Source organism: Hemitrygon akajei, chromosome 31 (genome assembly GCF_048418815.1).
Source record: "Hemitrygon akajei chromosome 31, sHemAka1.3, whole genome shotgun sequence".
In the NCBI taxonomy this organism is placed as follows: Eukaryota; Metazoa; Chordata; class Chondrichthyes; order Myliobatiformes; family Dasyatidae; genus Hemitrygon; species Hemitrygon akajei.
Genome location: NC_133154.1, coordinates 4,678,691 through 4,692,802, shown reverse-complemented (window position 1 = coordinate 4,692,802; position 14,112 = coordinate 4,678,691). Strand labels below are relative to the sequence as shown.

General features: G+C 44.2%; 1 protein-coding gene across 4 annotated transcripts in view; it reads right to left on the bottom strand.

Annotated features, from left to right (window-relative positions):
• The window catches only part of ap2a1 (adaptor related protein complex 2 subunit alpha 1), a 104,006-nt gene that overhangs the window by 16,400 nt on the left and 73,494 nt on the right, over positions 1 to 14,112 (bottom strand). For 2 of the 4 annotated variants that reach the window (XM_073034072.1, XM_073034074.1), the window contains exons 15-16: positions 12,419 to 12,558; positions 4,318 to 4,377 (exon numbers count right to left, since the gene is read on the bottom strand). In XM_073034072.1, coding sequence (XP_072890173.1) covers positions 4,318 to 4,377; positions 12,419 to 12,558 — 200 coding nt within the window. The remainder of the gene's footprint in view (positions 1 to 4,317; positions 4,378 to 12,418; positions 12,559 to 14,112) is intronic. The other 2 variants (XM_073034073.1, XM_073034076.1) reach the window with 1 other exon arrangement.

The window sequence follows — 14,112 nt, the reverse complement described above, 5'->3', positions numbered from 1 at the left end:
CATAAGTTATAGTATATTGTGTACTATGCTTTCCACCCAGAGAAACATTGTCTCATTTCCATACACATAATATGATTGTACATGTAAATATGATGTATATATAGTTAAATGACAAAGTTGACTTAACTAATGAATTTACTTTGAACTTTGAAGACACTGTGAACCTGGTTGTACCAGAATAAAGGTGCAACTCTAATTACTGATATGCTCCTGTTGTGAATGATTGGACTGAGTTATCTGACCAACACATTTCTATAGACTAGTCTGGACAACGCAGTGGAGCATACCGTGCCAATCTGTCGCACTTGTCACTCTTCTCCATTTTCTCACTCATTGTGTGTGCCTACTGACGTGGGGCAAACTGACTGCGCTAAACGTGTCTGGTGACTGCGTGGCCGCCGGCGTGGTCATTGTCTAGGGCATGCTTGTGCGAAAAGCCTCACTGAGCTCGCAGGATTAAACCACGCAGGCACAGCGGTACATTCCACATGGGAGAGTTGGAGGAAAAGCCCGTTTACTGCATGCCATGCCAGGCCCAAAGTGGGAAAGGTAAGGCGGAAGCATAGGCTTCTGTCTTGATACATATTGCATTGCATCTTCTGATTGTCAGCCAAAGGCAGGACTGGTAGCAGGGCACATGGGGTCAGAATAATGCTCCTAATAGTTAGGTTACAGACAACAGGTAGTTCTGTGCTACCATGCAAAACAACTACAATCACAACAGTCTCAAAGCCCAATGGGCACAGAAACATCAAACTGAATGAAATAAAAAGCTCAACGCAGGGCCAACTGACTCTGTCTGACAATCAACAAATTCAGCTCCATTGCAGAGCCTCAGGTTAAGACAATGTTCATCACTTGTCCAGAACTGGAGCTCAATTTCATTCAGACAAAAGAAAAGGTAGTGCACACAAAATGCCGGAGAAACTCAGCAGGTCAGGCAGCATCTATGGACATGAATAAACAGTCGATGTTTCAGGCTGAGACCCTTCGTCAGGGCTGAGAAGGAAGGGGGAAAATGCCAGAATAAAGAGGTGGAGGGAGGGGAAGGAGGCTGGCTGGAAGGTGATGGGTGAAGCCAGGTGGATGGGAAAGGTCAAGGGCTGGAGAAGAAGGAATCTGATAGGAGAGGAAAGTAGACTGTGGGAGATAGGGAAGGAAGGGACCGGGGGGGGCGGGAGAGAACCTAGTTTTCCAGAAGGAGAACTTAATATTTATGCCATCAGGCTACCCGAATGGAATACAAGGTGTTTCTTTCTCCTCCATCCTGAGAGTGGCCTCATCTAGGCACATGTCGGAACGGGAATGAGAATTGGAAGTGAGAAAAGGCAGGGAGCTTCAAAATTATTTGGGGAACACTGAAACATGCAAATCCCCGATGCACTCTATTCCATTTAATGTCGGCTTGGATTAAATCCTCTCCACACAGAGCCACACATCATGTTGGTTTGGATTAAATCCTCCCCACACACAGAGCCACAGAGAAGCTAGCTTCATTCAAGCCAGCCGAAAACAGTTCAATTTGAGCATGTAACAGGACAGGCAAAGACCATTCCCTAGTTGATGCACACAAGCTTACACGTGACAAATGCGGGAAGCATTTCGTGAGTCGATGCAAGTTATCCTTTGACAGGGTGACATAATCTTCAGGCCCTGTCACTCAGGGGCTTGTGCTAATTTTATTTTGTGTCTGTTTGTACTGATGGTAACTATGTGTGACTGTATGTAATGTGTTTTACACCTTGCTACTAGAGGAATGATGTTTTGTTTAGCTGCATACAAATGTTTGGCTGAATGACAATTAAACTTGAATTTGGACTTTAGTTGGCCTACCTCCTTATTTCATGCTACATATCTACTTCAGATTTAGAGACTGGCTTCACAAATCTCACTGCATAATATATAAATCACAAGGCTATTTTTATCAATTCACTAGCAAGTACTGCCCATCCCTAGGCATAGCAGAACATCTTGTTAGCCACTCCAGAGGGCAGTTAAGAGGCAAGAGCATTACCATGTGCATCAGAGGCAGGGACAACTATTTCCTTCCCTGAAGAATTTTTAACTTTGCACAATAGGACTCAGATAATCTGGCATCCACTGTTTGGACATCCTCGGATTCACTTGCCAGCCAAGAACATGAACCACAGTTGCACAGTGTGGCTGGAGCTGGGCCTAGACAGTGGACCAGGAGTTGGGAACCAGAACACGAATGGGGTTGCAGCAGGAACTGAGATCTGGAGCACTTGCACATTTCCCACTCTGTAAAGTGTTCCAATTAATCTGTGTGTCTATAGAATATGCAAAACAGAAAGTGAAATAATGTAAATGATAAATAATGGAATTGAACTTAACAGCAGAGAGGTAATGTTGCAGCTATATAGGACCCTGGTCAGACCCCACTTGGAGTACTGTGCTCAGTTCTGGTTGCCTCACTACAGGAAAGATGTGGAAGCCATAGAAAGGGTGCAGAGGAAATTTACAAGGATTTTGCCTGGATTGGGGAGCATGCCTTATGAGAATAGGTTGAGTGAACTCGGCCTTTTCTCCTTGGAGCAAGAGAGGATGAGAGGTGACCTGATAGAGGTGTACAAGATGATGAGAGGCATTGATTATGTGGATAGTCAAAGGCTTTTTCCCAGGGCTGAAATGGTTGCCAGAAGAGGACACAGGTTAAGGTGCTGGGGAGTAGGTACAGAGGAGATGTCAGGGGTAAGTCTTTTTACTCAGAGAGTGGTGAGTGTGTGGAATGGGCTGCCAGCAACGTTGGTGGAGGCAGATACGATAGGGTCTTTTAAAAGGCTTTTAGATAGGTACATGGAGCTTAGTAAAATAGAGGGCTATAGGTAAGCCTAGTAATTTCTAAGGTAGGGATGTGTTCGGCTCAACTTTGTGGGCCGAAGGGCCTGTATTGTGCTGTAGGTTTTCTATGAAGTCACCCAGACAATCGGTGTCTTGCCTTGTCAATCTCCTCAGCACAGAAATACACAAAATTCATCGTTGTATGTATGAATAAGTTTTGTCTACGCAAACTTTTTGTAGAGGAGCCTATTCACCTCATTTCCCCATTTTCTCCTTCCAAACATTTTTCTATGTGATTGGGCATTAATAAGAGTTATAAGAGCCAATAGAACAGAAAATCAGCTTGCACTATCAAAGTTTTACTTAACCACTGACATTAAAAAAAACTTCCAGGTTTATTTAATTCCTTGTATTTAAATTCCTCAGCTCCTGTGGTATATGAGGCTTTGTATACGTGTAACTTGCTTGCTAAGCCTACACAGAGTGGATGTGGAGAGGATGTTTCCTATGGTGGGACAGACTAGGACCAGATGGCACAGCCTCAGAACAGAGACGTCCTTTTACAATGGAGAGGAGGATGAATTTCTTTAGCCAGAAGGTGGTGAAACTGCGGCATTCATTGCTGCAGATGACTGTTGAGGACAAGTGATTGGGCATGCTTAAAGCAGAGGTTGAAAGGTTCTTAATTAGTTAAGGGGAGAAGGCAGGAGAATGGGGTTGAGGAGGATAACAAAACAGCCATGGACTCAATGGGTTGAATGAGCTAATTCTGCTCCTATGTCGCATGCCACTATACCCGAACGCACAAGTGGACCCATCATTAAACCACAGACTGTTTTCTTGTTCCTTGGGTTATCACTACACGTAACTGACTAAAAAGGAATATATTAACATGTTCCTGTGAGACTCATCTGCCTGAAACCTTGACAAAAGCTTCAAACTTGAAAGTGATAAATGTTCAAACTATGACTGTGGTGTTGTGGGCAGTGATATGTTTTAGTAATTAAGCGCTCTGGACAAGAGAAGTTTCTCGATCCTTCCTACTTACTTGTAACTGTGACAGTCTAAATAAAATACTGTAATTTATTTTTTAAATTTAGGAAAACAGTGCACAGGCCCCTCTGGCCCTTCGAGCTGCAACCCCTGACAACACAGATCTACCCCTAACGGAATCACGGGATAATTTACAATGACCAATCAACGTACTAACTGGTATGGCATTGGACGCTGGGAGGAAACAGGAGTACAAGGAGAAAAGCCATGCAGTCACAGGGAGGACAAACAGACTCCTTATAGAGAATGTCAGGATTGAACTCTGACACCTCGAGCTGTAATAGCGTTGCGCTAACCACCATGTTATTGTGGCCCTCGTGGTAAAAAAAATCACTCGGGGGTAAACAATATTTCAATTTGGGGGCCTGGACACAGTGGATTGTTTGAGGGAGGGGTAGAGTGGGGTGAGCGGGGTCAGAGGGATCTGAACAGTCCAGGCTTATTCAGCAGTACATAGCTTACTCTGCACACAGGGCTGCATCCACCAACGAGGCAGGGCTCTCACCCGGCAGATCCAGGCTTCTGCTCCATCCCAAAGCAGAGGCAAGCGTGCAGAGGAACAGAGGGAACAAAAAGAGACCAAATCAATGCAACCGCCGTAGAACTACTCAAAATAAACATCGCGTCACAAGGTTTCTCCTTTAAACTTATGGATTTAAAAACTAACATTACAAGACATTTTGTAGACACACTCTCGGTGGCCACTTAATATTAAGTACACCTGCTCATAAATGCAAAATCTAATCAGTTAATCATGTGGCAGCAACTCAATGCACAAGAGCATGCAGGCATGGTCAAGAGGTTCAGTTGTTCAGACTAAATATCAGAAATGTAACCTAAGTGACTTTGACCGTGGTAGATTGTTGGTGCCAGATGGGGTGGTTTGAGTGCCTCAGAAACTGCTGATCTCCTGGGATTTTCATTCACAACAGTCTTGTTCAAACACATGAAAACTTGCAGATGCTGGAAATCCAAAGCAACACACACAAAATGCTGGAGAAACGCTGTAGGCCAGGCAGCATCTATGGAAAAGAGTAAACAGTCGACGTTTTGGGCCAAGAAGTCCTGCAAAGGGGTCTCAGCCTGAAACGTCGACAGTTTACTCTTCTCCGTAGATACTGCCTAGCTTGCTGAGTCTACAGAGTTTACAGAAAATGGTACGAATTACAAAAGGAAATTTAGTGAGCAACAGTTCACCCTGTTAATGACACACACACAAAATGCTGGGAGAACCCAGCAGACCACGCAGCATCTATTCAAAAGACAGAACAGTCAACGTTCCATGCCAAGAACCTTCTTGTTGATGAGAGAGGTCAGAGGACAATGGCAAGATGGGTTCAAGCTGATAGGAAGGTGAGAGTAACTCAAATAACTATGCCTTACATCAGTGCAGAAGACCACAGCAGGTTCCACTCCTGTTGCCACTTCATTAGGTACACTCCTCCACCTAATAAAATGGCCATTGAGTGTACACAAGAGATGTCTGTGAAGTGAGGGTGATCTCACTTCAGATACCTAACATCAGGCACTGCACTGACCAGACCTGGAATAAAGCACAAACATAACCCCATTCCACTCTCGGATAGCAGAGAGCTTTCTGTAACCAGTTCACATGCTCAGAAATGAAGACCTATAGCAAAAGAAGGGCATTTTTAATCTGTTATCACTCTGCATTCATGCTGTGAATCATAGCTCTGGACAATAGGTCTAGGCAGAAACCAGTGTTGCAATCGGGTTTTTAAATACTTTTTAGTAAGGTACTACCTGAATTAATGCAAGACTAAAATCATAGTTTTAATCGCAGTTTCTTTCTCCCTGACATAATTTGTATTTTTAACTATTTGTATCTTTAACAAACATGTATTTTCACAGTATGTGGTGGTATAACAATCACCCCTTTTTACTTTTAATTTGCACATTTACATGAGTTATAATTGTGTAGCCTTTTAACTGGTTTATCTTTATCCAAGGAATTTCTGTTATCTGGAGATTATGGGTGATAGGTTTCTCAAAAGCACCATACCAAATCTCTTTAATATCTATTTTGTTTCTCAGCTCTTCACTTAGTTTCAAATGCTCTGTTTAAACTTTAAAATAAAGAATCATGAAGAATCAGTTTCTCGCTCATTCCTGTACTAAAAGAACGCAGGGATCAAAGATAACCAAGATTTGACATTGGCTACAACTAGCTCACTTCCAAATGAGATTACACCAATCGTATTTGGTCTGTGCTACAATGCAGCTCTGGTCCTTGGTGTGAAAAGAGTGCTGGTATCCTTTTGACACACCCCAATTTTATTGTATTTGGAGAAACACTGTGAAAGAGGCTCTTCCATCCATGTAGCTGCACCACCCAGCAACCCACCTATTTAATCCTAGCCTAATTTACAATGACCAATTAGCTGGTACATCTTTGGGATGTAGGAGGGAACCAGAGCACACTGAGCTCACAGGAAGGATGTACTAACTTTTCATAGATGGTGTTGGAACTGAACTCCAACACAACAAGCTGCAATAGTGTTTCGCTACCGAGGCAACACAAAAGGTTGTTTAATAGATCTAAGCAGGTGTGGACAAATAAAAAACATTGGCTACTATATTCAGGTTTTGCCGTTGTTACAGAAATCATTGCTGATGTCAGGGAAAAGCAACTCAAACAGTAATTTGCATCTTTTGGACCCAAGTTTAAACCCACTACAGACTGTCAACAGGTACAACAGCATCAATGTTCAAGGCAAGGTGAAATTAGTGAGTCTTGTTGTAGGTATTATTTGTACTAGGGGATCTCAGCCTTACACAAGTGTTTTGTAAACTCCAGAGAAGTGTGTGAAGAGGAAAACCTTGATGCTTTGCCTTGCAGTATGACTTAAAGGCATCTGAATACAACTATTAGAAACACTCAAAAGACTTCTATATTTCTGCTATTATAACAACACACACAGAATGCTGCAGGAACTCAGTAGGTAAGGCAACATCCATGTAATAAATAGATAGCCGAGGCCCTTCTTCAGCACAAAAGTTGTTGTGGTGCACCTCAGAGGCAGAGAAACCATGGACAATATTGAAGTTACCAGAGTTCAGCAGTTTAATAGTATACCCAATTAATAGTTTAATAGTTACCCAATTTCCCTCGGGATCAATAAAGTATGTCTGTCCGTCTGCCTCAATAGTATATTTAGATTACATGTTCAAATATTCTGTTGTGAGAGATGAGATAGAATCTATCCAAGGCAAACCAACAACTTGTGTGTTGCACTGAGTGATGTCAGCAGCGATATGATGTACCTGGCTGGAGAAGATTTAAACTGCAGTATCTTTCTTTTGGATTGTGTACAGTTGCTGGATTTTCTATTGTATACAAACTCAAATATCAGGGGCTCAGCGCTTGTGGTTATTTGTGCAGAGCTGTGTACGGGGAAGGACTCGCCTAACAAAACTGACTGAGGATTTTTTTTTTTGAGGAGGTGACAGAGGAGCCTGTGGATAAGGCAAAGGACATTGTCCACATGGAGACAATTTGATAAGGTCCCTCACAGTCAGTTGCTTCAGAAGATAAAGGTGCAGGGGGGGGATATAGGGTGAATTGTAAACATGGATTGAAAAAATGGAACACCATGTACTCTGGCTGGAGGTCCGTGACCAGCGATGTTCTACAAGGACTGGTGCTGGTACTTTGTTGTTTGCAATATACACTCAGTGGCCATTTGCTAAGCCTGCTCATTATTGCAAACATCTAATCAATGTGGCAGCACCTCGATGCATAAAAGCATGCAGATGTGGTCAAGAGGTTCTGTTGTTCAGACCAAACATCAAAATGGGGAGGAAATGTGATCCAAGTGACCTTGACGGGGTGGTTTGAGTATCTCAGACTCCTGATCTCATGGGATTTTCACGCACAACATTCACTGCAGTTTGCAGAGAATGGTGTGAGAAACACAAAACAGCCAGTGAGAGGCAGTTCTGTGGGTGAAAAAGCCTTAATAATGAGAGACAATGGCCAGACTGGTTCAAGCTGACAAATAACCACACGTTACAACAGTGATGTGCAGAAGAGCATCTCTGAATGGGCTACTTGACAAAACTTGAGTGGATGGGTTACAGCAGCAAAAGACCACCCCAGGTTCCACTCCTATACCTAACATATCGGCCACTGAGTGTACAGCACAAAATGTAGAAGGGTGGATTAGCAAGCTGACACTAAGATTGATGGAGTTGTGGACAATGTAAGGGACTACCAAAGAACATGGCAGGGTATAGATCAGTTACAGATATGGGCAGGGAAATGGCAGATAGAGTTTAATTTAGACAAGTGTGAGGCGTTGCACTTTGTGAGGTCAAATGAAAAGACAAAGTAAATAGTTAATGACAGACCCCTTAATAGCTTTAAGGCACAGAAGGATCTTGGAGACAGGTCCATAGTTTTGCAAGAGGATAAAGTGAAATTGGCAGTGTTTGGTACGGCTGCCTTAAGTTGGTAGGGATGTTGAGAATAAAAGCATAGAATTCATGTTGTACTGATACAAAACTTCAGTCAGACCGCACTTGTATGCAGTTCTGGTCACCCCATCACAGGAGAGATGTTGAGGTGAAGAGACTGTGGAGAGGATGCAGAAGTAGTTTACCAGGACACTGCCTAGATTGGAGGTTATGAGCTAAAAGATTGGACAAACTTGAATTGTTCCCTCTAGAGCAGGGGCTTGCATCCTAGGGTCCATGGCCCTTAGTTAACGGTAGGGGTCTGTGGCATAGAAAAGGTTGGAAACTCCTGCTCCTGAGCATCTAAGACTGAGAGGAGAACTGATAAAGGTTTCCAAAATTCCGACAGGCATTAATTGGGTCAGCAGTCAGAATCTTTCCCCCCAGGGTAGAAATTCAAATACTATAGGACAAGCTTGAGGTTAGATTGGGGGATTGGACATTTAAAGGCAGAGTGAAGAACAAAGTTTTTTTTTAAAATAAAAAAGCACAATAATAAATGCCTGGAATTGGTTTCCAGAAAGTAGTGGAAACAGACAGTTTGGTGGTGCTTTAAGATAGACACATAAAAATAAAAGGAATGGAGGGATATGGATGATTACCAGAAGAAAGACCTGAGCCTTTACTTGCTTTATTTTAAAAGAATGCAGGGGGGGGGGGGGGGGGGGGAGTGTTTCATTGAAACCCATTGAATATTGAAAGGCCTGATAGAGTCGACATGGAAAGGATGTTTCCTATGGGGGGGGGGGCTCGAGGGTCAGAGGGCACATCCTCAGAATAGACGGACATCCTTTTAGAACAGAGATGAGGTGGAATTTCTTTAGCCTGAGGGTGGTGAATCTGTGGAATTCATTGCCACAGATGGCCGTGGAAACCAAGTCATTGAGTACATTTAAAACAGAGGTTGATAAGTTCTTGATTAGTTAGGGCATCAAGGTTTACAAGGAGAAAGCAGGAGAATGGGGTTGAGATGGATAATAAATCAGCCATGATGGAATGGCAGAGCAGAATCAAAGGGCTGAATGGTCTAATTCTGCTCCTGTCTTATGGTCTTATATTTCATATACATTGGCATCAAGATCAGCACAACATAGTGGACCAATGGCCTGTCTAGTGCTGTAATGTTCCATGCTTTAAATTGCAATGTCTGAATCCATTAATGTCTTGTTCAAAAAATGTTGCAATCTAACAGATTCACCCCCATCACTTCAGCTTTCCAAGCTACAAAAAAGGTTGCCAAGGCAACAGTACGATGTGAAAGACAGTGTCAGTGTAGCTACTCCATTCTTTGTGACAAGGGTGCAATACCAGCCAAGGAACGTTACTTGTCTGGGCCTGAGACTGGATGACCAAACATTAACAGTTCTCACTCTGGCCACAGGGTGGGGCACTTTGTGGCATAACTACTACACAAAGGTGCAGACAAAACCTGTGTGCAGCTAACCATTTTAACTGGAGAGTGAAGCAGAGTTTCGCCAGCAATGAAAGGTTTGAAAAAGGTCAAGAAACACAACGCAGAGCTTTCTTTAATTCTCATTTGTGGTTAAAAATTTCTTTCTAAAAATTAATTCTGATCATGTCTGACCATCTGCTACAGACGCTGGAAATGTACTTATTTATTTATGAAGATACTGCATGGAATAGGCCCTTCGAGCCAAGACCCCCAGCGATCCCCAACTTAACCCTAGCCTACCCATAGGACAATTTACAATGACCAATTAACCCAGTAATCGGTATGTCTTTGGACTGTGGGAGGAAACCAGAGCACCTGGAGAAAACCCACAGTCCACGAGAAGGACAGAGACTCCTTATAGATGACGTTGGAATTGTACTCCAAACGCTGATGCCCCGAGCTGTAATAGTACTGCGCTAACCACTACGCTACAATGGCACCTGTGAAAATCTTGAGCAACACACACTAAAACGCTGGAGGAACTCGGTGGGTCAGACAGCATTTGAACTGAGAAATTTCATCATGACCTATCCTGATGAAGGGTCTCGGCCCAAAACATCAACTGTTTATTTCCCTCAGTACATGGTATCTTCCTGCTAAGTTCCCCCAGTATTTTGTGTGTATTACCCTACTACTGTGTTGGTGGTACAGTAGCATCTGCACTGAACTTCGGAGCAAGAGGTCCCGGGTTCGAATCCCGCTGGCTCCGTGCACGTTCCACTCGTACTGGGTTGTGCGCTGAGCCAGCAACTTGGCCTTGTAAAATAGACAAATGCTAAAGATACAGCAAGGTTGCCACCCAGTGTGCCTATTGGTACAGGGAAGAACTTTAACTTCATCCTGTCAAAAACTAACATACAGGAATGGTGCCCAAATATCACAGTAGGGATACAAAGACTAAAATCTGAACCAAAGAATCTTAGTGGGCGTAAGTGAAAGTTTAAAAAAAACCTCACAGAATATTTACCATGTACTGTATGCCAGCATACACTCTTGCCAACCAGTGCAACCCTCATCACTACAGTATAGCAACATAATGATCACTTTGCACTTTGTTTTGCTCTAATTGTGTTCTTTCTTGTAAAAAAATGTGTATTATTTATGTTCCATTCATGTTTTTCTTTGAATGCTGCTGATCTAATGCTGTGTTTGTGATGCTGCTCTAAGTTCTTGCACCTGTGCATACATATAGCTTTGCTTCCACTCTGGCTGCGTGTCTGCGGGCTCCGCGACAGTCACACTGCTACGTACTGAACTGAGGCTGAGCCTGTGGGCCTGCCCCGGGCTTCGTGTCTGCAGTCTCTGTGACAGTCACACTGCTACGTACTGAACTGAGGCTGAGCCTGTGGGCCTGCCCTGGGCTTCGTGTCTGAAGTCTCTGTGACAGTCACACTGCTACGTACTGAACTGAGGCTGAGCCTGTGGGCCTGCCCCGGGCTTCGTGTCTGCAGTCTCTGTGACAGTCACACTGCTACGTACTGAACTGAGGCTGAGCCTGTGGGCCTGCCCCGGGCTTCGTGTCTGCAGTCTCTGTGACAGTCACACTGCTACGTACTGAACTGAGGCTGAGCCTGTGGGCCTGCCCCGGGCTTCGTGTCTGCAGTCTCTGTGACAGTCACACTGCTACGTACTGAACTGAGGCTGAGCCTGTGGGCCTGCCCTGGGCTTCGTGTCTGAAGTCTCTGTGACAGTCACACTGCTACGTACTGAACTGAGGCTGAGCCTGTGGGCCTGCCCCGGGCTTCGTGTCTGCAGTCTCTGTGACAGTCACACTGCTACGTACTGAACTGAGGCTGAGCCTGTGGGCCTGCCCCGGGCTTCGTGTCTGCAGTCTCTGTGACAGTCACACTGCTACGTACTGAACTGAGGCTGAGCCTGTGGGCCTGCCCCGGGCTTCGTGTCTGCAGTCTCTGTGACAGTCACACTGCTACGTACTGAACTGAGGCTGAGCCTGTGGGCCTGCCCTGGGCTTCGTGTCTGAAGTCTCTGTGACAGTCACACTGCTACGTACTGAACTGAGGCTGAGCCTGTGGGCCTGCCCCGGGCTTCGTGTCTGCAGTCTCTGTGACAGTCACACTGCTACGTACTGAACTGAGGCTGAGCCTGTGGGCCTGCCCCGGGCTTCGTGTCTGCAGTCTCTGTGACAGTCACACTGCTATGTACTGAACTGAGGCTGAGCCTGTGGGCCTGCCCCGGGCTTCGTGTCTGCAGTCTCTGTGACAGTCACACTGCTACGTACTGAACTGAGGCTGAGCCTGTGGGCCTGCCCCGGGCTTCGTGTCTGCGGGCTCACTTTCATTCTAAATGCCATTTGATTACTTTTACTGTTTCAACGATTTGTTGTTTTGTCTCCTTCTCTTTGCACGTTGGGTATGTCTTTTTTTTAAAAATGGGTTCTTTTGGGTTTCTTGTTTTGTGGCTGCCTGTAAGGAGACGAATCTCAAGGTTGTACTATGTAAATGTACTTTGAACTTAGACAGTAAATTTAACTTTGACATATGTATACGCTGATCAAACAGCCCGGAATTGGCTTTGTACAGATTCATAGTTACACTAGCTGGATTAAATAACAGTGGTAAAAGCCCCTCCCAAACCAACAAGAGATTAGAAATTGACTGCATGCTCTGCACTTACCGGGAGAAATTGTCCTCAGCTCCTGGTGCCAGGGTCCCAGTGGTGGGCACAGCATCAGAAAATACATCCACCAGCAGACTGCCTCCACTAGCAGGAGCACTCTTCAGGCCGAGCAGGTCAGCAGAAGGGGAAGGCGTGGACTACAAGAGACAGGAAATCCAGTTATAGAACAGCCAAAAAAAAAATCACAGCACCGAATTACAATTCATTTATAGTAAATGGGCAGGACCAGCTATTTCTCCTCACTTGTAATTGCACAACTAGGTAGCCTGAGGTTGAAAAGTGGCTAAATAAAATTTGTGGGAATGCTGTTTCAGTGAGTGAATGGTTAATCTGTAGGAAAGGCTTTCTGAGGATTTACTGGAAGTAGTTGGTATCAAAGAAGTTTTATAAGGCTTTAGTCAGACCGCATGGAGTACTGTTAGCAGTTTTGGGGCCCCTCAGAAGAAAGAATGTCAAGAGGGTCCAGAGGAGGTTCATAAGAATGATCCTGGGGATGAAAGGATTAATGTACGAGGAGCATTTAGTGGTTCTGGACCTGTACTCACTCGAGTTTAGAAGACTGAGAGGGGAATCTCATTGAAACCTACCAAAGATCGGAAGTCCTAGATACAGTGGACTTGGAGAGGATGTTTCCGATAGTGGGGAGCCCAAGACCAGAGGGCACAGCCTCAGAGTGAAAGGATGTCCCTTTAGAACAAAGATGAGGAGAAATTTCTTCAGCCAAGAAGTGGTGAATCTGTGGAATTCATTACCACAGACAGCTGTGGAGGCCAAATCATTGGAGAAGGCAGGAGAGTGGGGTTGAACGGGATAATAAACTGCTGTGATGGAATAGCAGACTCGATGGGCCAAATGTTCCAATTCTATTCCTATGTCTTATGGTCTTAACAGAAATTGGGTCATTCACTTACATTCCAAAAAGGGTTGCTTTTGTAACTTTTGCTGACAATACAACTATTCAGACAGTGACGAGAGGGCATGCTGGAGTGAGGAATATCAGCTGGTTGAGTGGTGTCCTAGCAACAACTTCCACTCAACGTCAGTAAGACCAAAGAACTGATTATGTTCTCTTTGCTACCATCAGGAAGGAATACAGAAGCCTGAAAACACACTCAACGATTCAGGAACAGCTTGTTCTCCTCTGCCATCAGATTTATGAATGGATACTGAACCCATGAACATTACGTCACCACTTTTTACACTACTTATTTAACAATTGAATATATATACACTTCAATTCACATTTTTTTTTCTATTATTATGTATTGCTTTGCACTGCTGCCAGCGAAGACGACAAATTTCACTGCACGTCAGTGATGTTAAACCTGATTCTGATGATACAGGACATGAGCTCAACAACAATTGGGAGGAGTTACATAGGCAACTGGGACTTGCACAGATAGGCACGATTTGTACAGACCCAGGCCAGAAAGGCCTGTTACTACGCTGTACAACTTTGCACCTGTTATAGTTTTTCATGCAAACTCTAAAAGGGATGTGGACTTAGTGACTTATATCTGCAGTTGGCCAGCAACATCAGTATTAATTACTTTTATTTATTTTTTATTTTGAGAAGATAAGCTGTATTGTGTCCGACTGCAGATTTCTGTGGCATTCATGGACTCAGGGTCTGGAATTATTTTTTGTGCGACCGTATTTTACTGATATTTTTCATGTGCTCACCCTCTTGG